The sequence below is a fragment of the Solanum lycopersicum genome, chromosome 3 (genome assembly GCF_036512215.1).
Source record: "Solanum lycopersicum chromosome 3, SLM_r2.1".
In the NCBI taxonomy this organism is placed as follows: Eukaryota; Viridiplantae; Streptophyta; class Magnoliopsida; order Solanales; family Solanaceae; genus Solanum; species Solanum lycopersicum.
This window is the reverse complement of record NC_090802.1, coordinates 28093693-28102257: the sequence shown is the minus strand read 5'-3', so window position 1 is coordinate 28102257 and position 8565 is coordinate 28093693. Positions and strand designations below refer to the sequence as shown.

The following is an 8565-nucleotide window of genomic DNA, read 5'->3' as shown; positions in this document are numbered from 1 at the left end:
CATGCTGAATGAATATCATATCTAGCAAGAATGTAAATATTATAAGAAAATTCCTGAAGGGTTTAAAATGTTTTTAAAGCGATTCTATTGAATAGTATCCAATGGTTGTGCAAATGGTTAACATGAAGATCAATCATGATCTCATTAAAATGGTTAAAAAGTACCATGTCACATTGCAATTGGTGTACTTATATTTCCTTCTATTAATATTATTCATGGTATAATAATTTTATTAATGTGCATGCAAAATATTACATCACTCTATCGTGAAAATATTAGAATGAACTAAATTTTGACATAAATTTGTTTATCCTAACTAATCTTGTTCAGGTTTATTGGTTGTGAAACTGCAGAAACTCGTTTGATTTAAAATGAAATTTGATCTCAAGAGTGATATTTGTCTTTCATGTGGAGATTTATATTACCCAACAAGACAATCAATTTTGTAATAATGAAAATCTTTGTCACTTGGATATTGCTACAAACAAGTCGAATGAGCAATTTATTACACCCAAAAGGTCACAAACTAAGTGATTGCCAATGATCTATTGGTTGAACTCAACATATCTATGGACAAGAAAACGATATATCCGGATAATCTCAAAGGATGCAACGTCTTCATGAATATGATTTGGTCACAAAGATATAATCAATATCAACATTTGAAAAGCTAAGTATAAGATTGAGAGACATCCTTACAAGAATTAAGTGATGTTTTAATAAGGGGGAGTAAATACGTGCTTCACTCTTTTTCCTTTGATCAAAGTTTTGTCCCACTGAATTTTCCTGGTAGGGTTTTTAATGAGGCAACTCTCGATATGTATTACTTTATATGTTTACTCTTTTTCCTTCACTAGAATTTTTTCCCACATGATTTTTCCTAGTAAGGTTTTAACGAATCACATTATCTATTGATAAACTCTAATAAGTAGAAAATACATTATATTATAGGTGTCCATTACAAAATTCTCTTGATAAGCTTGAAATCAAAACGGTAACTTACAAGCAGATCATTTATAAGCAACTCTAAAAACTGATTCCTAAGAAACTTACAAGCAGCTCCGCAAGCAAATTTTTATAAGCAACTTACACAATCATATTCTTATAAACAACTTACAAGTATTTTACAAATGGATTCCTTCAATCAGCTTACAAGTAACTTTCTTCATGAAACTTTTAACGAGGTAACATCATATCACGAATGACTATGTACATTATATATATATATATATATATATATATATATAAAATGTACATATACACGAACATCAAAGGGGAAATATTATAAATATATTATTTGATGTATATATATATACACAAATCAAAGGGAAAATGTTATATTTATATTATTTGGTGTATGTCATGGATGACCTCACCTTATTACCGTAGCACTAACCACTCCAAGTAATAATGCCTATAAAAGGACATTTAAACAAAACACACAAAATGGTACTAAGCTACTACTTATTTTTTATATCTCTCTTCTTTTATTACTCCTTTTTGCTTTTCTCTTGCAATATTATTCCATCTCTTCTTTTCGAGTTTTATTATTCATGTTTTACTATCCTATCTTTATTTTATTAACATAAAGATTGTTATAGTATATTTTGCTCATAAGTGAGCTAATTTAGAAACATATTTGTCTTTTTAATTTCAATTTGAAATAGCAAATAAATGTTGTGATGAAATTAAGGGTAGAAATAAAGCATGTCTTTCTATATTTAAGTGAAAACAAATAGAGTATAAGTAACATAAGGGTGACAACAGGACAATTCAATGGGTTATTTTTAAATATGTCATTTTAATTTTTCAGCTATTTTATAATGTATAATCAAAATTAAATTTTTTAAAATCATCCAAGTCCTAATTGATGTCACAAAAGCAGCAAAAAGTTTAGCCTGTTTTTTTTTTATCTTGTTGATATGTTAAGTTATTAATCATTGTAATTATGTAATTTTTAAATAACATATGTTAAACCAAATTTTTTATATCTTTTAAATATTTTAAATTATTAATTATTATGATTTATAGTAATTTTTAGAGCATTCTAAATAATATACGTTATTTTTTCAATCCAATTTTATGATGCACATTAGGATTTTGAGAGTAATTAATTTTGATTAGCAAATAAAGATTGACATAAAGAAATTAGGATTTAATAAAAGTGAAAATTGGCGGTAGATAGTGGGCCCATGTGGAAAACTTACTACATTTATTTCATTAGATAAACAAGAGGCAACATATAGCAGCTAAATGAAGCAGAGGAAAGTAGAAATTAGTACATGTGTTTGAGAAGAAAGATTCCACAAGCAATGCCAAGAAATGTGGCAATAGAAATCCCAAATATGCCAGCAAGAATAGCAGGAACAACTAAAGAGGACCATCCCTTTGCATTCGCCATTCCACATGCTGTTGTAGGCCCTCCAACATTAGCATTCGATGCTAAAACCAACATCTTTACATTCAACCCAAATAACTTCCCTAATCCTACAGTCACGATAACATGTACACTTACTTGAACTAAACCAAACACAAATATACTTGGTGTTGTATTCATCACATTCCAAATACTCCCGCTCGCCCCCACAACAGCAAAGAATATCTGTTTCACACAACAAACAATGGAATTACATATGCTTTAAACACTAGAATAAAAAACCACTGAGGCACTTCAATTACCTGCATCAACACTATTGCAACTGCATCACCAGCAGTTGCAAGGTTTCTAAAATATGCAGGAAATAATGTCGCTAAAACAACAACAATTGCTGTAATAGCAGGAAGATCACATCCTTGAGTTCCAAAAAACCGACAAACCCAAGTTCCAAATTTACAAATAGCAAACGAAACGGCAACTGATGTAGCAATCTGCAGCACAGGTTTCTTGCTAGGGTCTAAGTTCACAACCTCAGTAGCATCTGCCAAAATAATACAACAGTAAACTACTCGGTAATTGGACTTGCCTAATTTTTTAGGCAACTTAAACTTGCTTATGAGAGCAGATGATCACCAACAAAGGATACAACCATGCCCATATCTTTATAAACTACGACTTCAAAGAGAAAATCAGAATCCAGTGATGATAAATTACAAGGAATAGAATAAAAAGTTCTTTTCAGAACTAAGTTGATTATAAGCAGAGAAACTAAGCAAAATATCAACGGAAACACATACAAACGCGAAGAGCAACATGAAAAATCTCATGACATCATTTTTATGTCCTAAATAATACTTACCATCACTTGATGCCGAAGCCTCTGGAGGTATTTTGGAGGCAAATGAAAACAGTGCAATAAAATATATTGCACAAATAACATTATCTGCAGCAACACCTGCAGCCATAACTGATGGAGACACACCAAGTGCCTCACAGATAGCAACATAATTAATGGCTGCAAAACCAGAGGGAGAACATTAATGGATAATAACGAAGCTGCAGAAGTGCTTGTAATGAATACATTCTTTCGCTTTAGACAACCACAAAGGCGTGGAACTATCTATGATGTATTTCTGCTGAGAAACTATTAATCTTGCACAAATAGATTACCACGCCAACAGAAAGTGATTCCAATGTATTACATGTACATAATATACATAAATCTATGTATGTGTGCACGTGTATGTGTGATTGTCTCAGTTTTGTTGCATGAACATCAAATATAAGTATGTCATTTCACATGATACCTACACTGGAAAATATAGAATTAGGAAGAACAATCTGAAGATATACAGCTTTGTTTCTAAAAAATTAAAGGACTTCCAAATAGTTATTTCCGCTTGCAAGATATTCCTTCATCAAAAATCTCTTCTTAAATAGCTCACTCAATATTAAACTGGAAATTCGGCAATGACAAAGTTACTGTGTAAAAAATTATCCTAAATATTTCTTAATTTTATCAAACAAAACTAAATTTAAATGGAATACTTGTACTGATTTTCCTAAACTCCCCCTAGGAGAGCTTGTTAATACTGCTGGTCCAAGTCCAGATAAAAGGAGGAAGTTCCAATGGCCAATCAGAAACAACCTCTCTACCCCATAAAGGTAGGGTAATTACACTGGGAATTACACTGGCTTTGTTGTTGTTGATTTTCTTGTACTAATATCCTAGGGAAGTGCTTCTCGTTAGAAATCTACATATTCTTCAAAAAGCTTGTTCAGAAATACATAATTGGAATAGCAAACTCTGAGTTCTTTCATTCTTTGTGATTTATGTTCTTGGATTCCTGTCATTACGGCATCAGAAACCATTCTTTAGTTAATTTCAAAAATTACATGTACAAACAGTAGGAAAGTTCAGTCAGCTTAAAAATATCTAATCAAAATATTGCCATTGACCAAAAATAAGCCACTAAATTTAGTGAACCTGACACCCATGTTTTCCTTTATTTAGTCCAATTGACCTAATATCCATCCTGTGTTGCGGCTTAATTTTCATCTCTGAGATTGGGTTCCAATTAAATATACATTCATGACAACAAAACAAATGAAACATACAGGGAACATCTACCCTCCATGGACTACTTACTTCCACCAATGTAGCTGCCCATGAGGGCAGCAGCTATTTTCCAACTATCTTGACCAAGTGATCTCATAGGCACCAGCATATATGCCACTACGGTCCCAATAATCGTCCCGGCTGTCACATTGGAAGAAAAAAAATGAAAACAACATAAGGCTTTCACACACTACTTGAAAGTTGAAGTTAGTAGATTTTCCTGCATATACAATAAAAAGAAGATGACACACGCATTTATCTGTCAATTTGTGCCCACGTGGTGGCTAGAATTCACCATGTTTGAAAAGTTATGGGACATCCACCACTGAACTGCAAGTGTCTATTCATTTTAAAAAAACAAGAATATCTTGATTCTAAGGTCAGGCACGGAGCTTCTCAAAATAAGGTAAACCCTGAGTAATTTTTATGAGTATTAGAAAACATTTTTCAAAAAATTGAAGAGTTGTGTTTGTTACATTTCTGAAACAACATTTCGAAATTTAGCTACTACTGTACGTGCTTCTACATCTACTAAGGCATCATTAGGTTCTATCATGTTCGAACAAAGATAACGATGCATCACTAGTCATCTTTAATTAATTGGGCTTGTTAAACATGGCTCATTCATAACAATCACTGACTAAATACTTCCAACACCACTTTAGCACAAAAAAGATAAGTCACAAATGGTTTACTATCAAAAATTGGAAGAGCCTTTGTGAAATACTTGTCATTGTGAAGCATTATCGTAAGAAAGTTCTCAAAATACAGGTTTAATGGTTAACCCTTTGCTCCCAAAAATGTAAACAGCGGATATATGTGCATCCTTGGTTGAAATACTCACAAGTAGCATGCTAAGAAGCTGGACAAACAATGATCTAATGAACTAATAGAACAAATAATATTTAATTTATCAAGTTATTGGATGATCATATCCATTTAGCTTCATTCAAATCGTATTTACTGAAAATTCAAGCTCATTTGCAACCATCAAAAAAAATTAATGAAACTAAATCCTGAAACTAGCAATGTTTAGTCCATCAGAGAGTACATTTTCAACTAGAACTAAAAGAAACAACTGCCTGCATTAACTTCAGCAATCAGGCAAAGGATATAAACCAATATTGGAGATAAGAGAAAAGAGCGGTACTTTTAGTTAGCAAAAGGACCTGATCCGAGCAAGAAAGCCAAGAGTAGAGGACCGGTAGAGCGTATCACATCCTGCATATTTGCTCTGAACAACAGTAGCGGTATTGTCAATGGCAGCAGGTATTTCAACACAACTGAATATGCTGGCGCTTCATAAGGAATAATGCCCATATTACTTGCAGTCAGTCCCACCAATGTGCTAACCAATGCAGCACTAACCATACTCCCAATTTTAGTCTTCTCTGACCTTCAGAGTTCAGAACATTTTCATACTTCAGATGTCAAACCAACATAGGTTCTTTGGACAGCAACATATCAATTATATTACCACAAAACGGGATATGGGGATGATAGAGTGTACACAAACCATACAACTACCTTAGAGCTAGAGAGACTGTCTCTGGTAGACCCTCAACTCCATAAAAAAATAGTCCAAAGCAATATATAGAAAAGAAATAACCAAAATGAAGGAAGTCGTGAAAAAATACTATCAACAACTGACTAATCATCCTAACAATAGACATCACATATAAAATGATAATCAAAGTGTACAAGAAACTCCAGATAATAACCAAACTCAAAGGACAAGCAACTACAACAGTAATATTATGACTAATGGCATGGCTAATAGTCTAAAAGAATAACTCGGACTCTCCACTATCGAACTAACCTCCTATCCTAATAAGTGACCTCTCGGACTCTCCACTATCGAACTAACCTCCTATCCTAATAAGTCACCTCCATAATCTCCTATCAAACATATAATCTTTAGAATTCCACATAAATGTTTACTAGGCAAATTTGACACAACAAAAAACAAAAATGGGGAACTGAAGATGTGTGTTGAAACAATTCAAACAATTAGCCAGATGAGTTGGCTATACAATTCAAACCAGGGGGAAATCTAGAGACCCACTTCCGAGTTCATGTGAACCCATTAGATTTTGTTCTCACTATGTAAATATAAAAAAAAATCATCAGATATGTAGATATAAAAATTTTCACTTTTTTCCAAAGCTGAACTTCAAACACTTTTGTCCATAAAATCCTAGAATTCAAGAATCCAGAATTTTCAAGATTAAAAAACAAAAAGAAGAAAGGTGCTTTCACTTTTTTCAATCCAAATTAGTCACAAAAAGCCAGAAACAACTACAGTATGTATTCATGGCCAAAGGCAACAAATTCAATTACTTCCACTTTGAAAACAAAAACTACTTTTTTTTTTCTAATTTCACAATGAAACATGGACTAATGCACACTAAGCCTCTGAATCAAACATAGTAAGTTCAAATATGAGCATCACCAATGAAGAAACAATTATAATTGTTGAACTGTTATATAATTAACAATGTAACAGTATAATGAGAATATTTACCAGAGACCAAAAGCGCCAGTTGCAAAAAGAGACATCCAAATACCCCATTCATCCCCCGGAGACACAATAGGGGAAAAATCCACAGAAGATTTTACAATCATAGAACAATTATTATTCACTTTCCGGGTGAAGAATTGAGCGTTGAGCAATTTAGGAGCGGCCGACCAAGTACAGAGGGGTTGCAAACAAAGATTACTGAATGTTCTTTTTCGGAGATTAACAAGAGATGGCAATGGGGCAGGCTGCAATTGCACTAATGCAAATGCCATTTTCAACTGGGATTCGCCCACCAGTTGCTTATTGATAATGTATTTTTTTTTTATAGTGCATTCTCATTTATCGGAGAGTGGAATTAATAATAACTTTGCGAGATTTTTTTTTTTTGATAGTGACTTATTTTGGTGATGAACTTGGAAATTAAATGCAAAGGAGCCACAAGAATTTATATGTCTAGTCCAGGACTAAATAGAATGGTTTGACATTTGTCCTCCGTTGTATAACTGGAGAGCAAGCAATGAAGGCTTGGAGGAGTAATGGAGATGTGGGAAGCATATGGAGTAGGACAACTAGTTACATTCAAAAAACATTGAAAGAGGTGCTATAGGTGTCAAATGATGACTTTGGTTGACTCAAGGAGATAGATAGTGGAATGGAAAAGTTTAAGACAAAGTGCAACCAAGGAAAGTTGTGTATGTGAAGTAGGTGGGCTGCACAAATTAGGACGAGAATGTAACACTTTGAAAGTTTAAGATGTCTTCTAGATCCTAACACGAGTGTCAAAAGGTTTAAACACTGTTTGAAGGTCTATCTTAATGAATATAAGTCATTTAGAAAGTTTAGAAATCAAAACGTCCAAGAACGTCCATGACGTCCGAAAACTAGTTCAATGAGGTGCTAGCGTGCCTTAGCCTATTTGAATATCCTTTAGGAGTCGAAAAATGATGAAAATTGGTGGAAGAGTGTCTAATACGTATTAGAGTTAGTTCATAGTCGAAACATCCATGCACGACTCCCCAACGACCAACTAAGGGCCCTTGAGGAGGACCCAAAAATGACTAAAAGCTGTCAATAGACAGTGTTACCAACGAATGTCACCAGACGACTCGTGGTCCAATCAACAGCGCGTTGATTGCCTCCGTCAATGGAAACTTAGAACTTTTGTCCAAGGGTCTGTTTTGACAAGTCTCTAAACTCATCGACTAGTGTGCAGCACAGAGGGAACAATGCATGTCGATGGATACACGATCCGTCGATTGTGATCTCGTCTGTGATATAAGAGGTTTAATTAAGTTAATTAACATCCTATATAAAGACCCTAAGCTAATTAGACTAACCTAAGCTCTCATAATTCATAAACCCAAATTCTCTTCCTTTTCTCTTCTTTCTCACTCTAGTTGAAGAACTCCATAGAAAAAAAGGTCAAGGTGGGTTTTAGGGCTGCAATTACCAAGGTTTCTCCATCAATCTTCATCAAACAGTAATATATGAGGTTCCTTTCACCTTTTAGACCTCTCTCCTCAAAGGGTTCCATCAAATTGATTTCAA

At 33.6% G+C, this 8565-nt stretch overlaps 1 protein-coding gene across 2 annotated transcripts; it reads right to left on the bottom strand.

The window, feature by feature from the left end:
• Nucleotides 1-2195: 2195 nt before the first annotated feature.
• Nucleotides 2196-7626, bottom strand: LOC101260406 (uncharacterized). 2 transcript variants are annotated; one of them, XM_004234750.5, is made up of 6 exons: nucleotides 7021-7626; nucleotides 5666-5892; nucleotides 4527-4637; nucleotides 3237-3392; nucleotides 2680-2918; nucleotides 2196-2602 (listed from the first exon to the last, which is right to left on the bottom strand). In XM_004234750.5, the coding sequence occupies exons 1-6, from the start codon at nucleotides 7287-7289 to the stop codon at nucleotides 2276-2278; spliced, it is 1329 nt and encodes a 442-aa protein (XP_004234798.1). In that variant the 5' UTR covers nucleotides 7290-7626; the 3' UTR covers nucleotides 2196-2275. The 2 variants fall into 2 exon arrangements, with proteins under 2 accessions (XP_004234798.1, XP_010317891.1); XM_010319589.4 differs by lacking the exon at nucleotides 4527-4637.
• Between the last annotated feature and the right edge of the window lie 939 nt (nucleotides 7627-8565).

Bases quoted from the DNA above. Each gene is read 5' to 3' on its own strand.
- LOC101260406 (XM_004234750.5), bottom strand. From the start codon at position 7,289: ATGGCATTTGCATTAGTGCAATTGCAGCCTGCCCCATTGCCATCTCTT. The intron at 3,393-4,526 runs GTAAGTAGTCCA...CTGGTTTTGCAG, and splicing joins GGGCAGCTACATTGGTGGAA to CCATTAATTATGTTGCTATC. The intron at 2,919-3,236 runs GTAAGTATTATT...TTATTTTGGCAG, and splicing joins GGCTTCGGCATCAAGTGATG to ATGCTACTGAGGTTGTGAAC.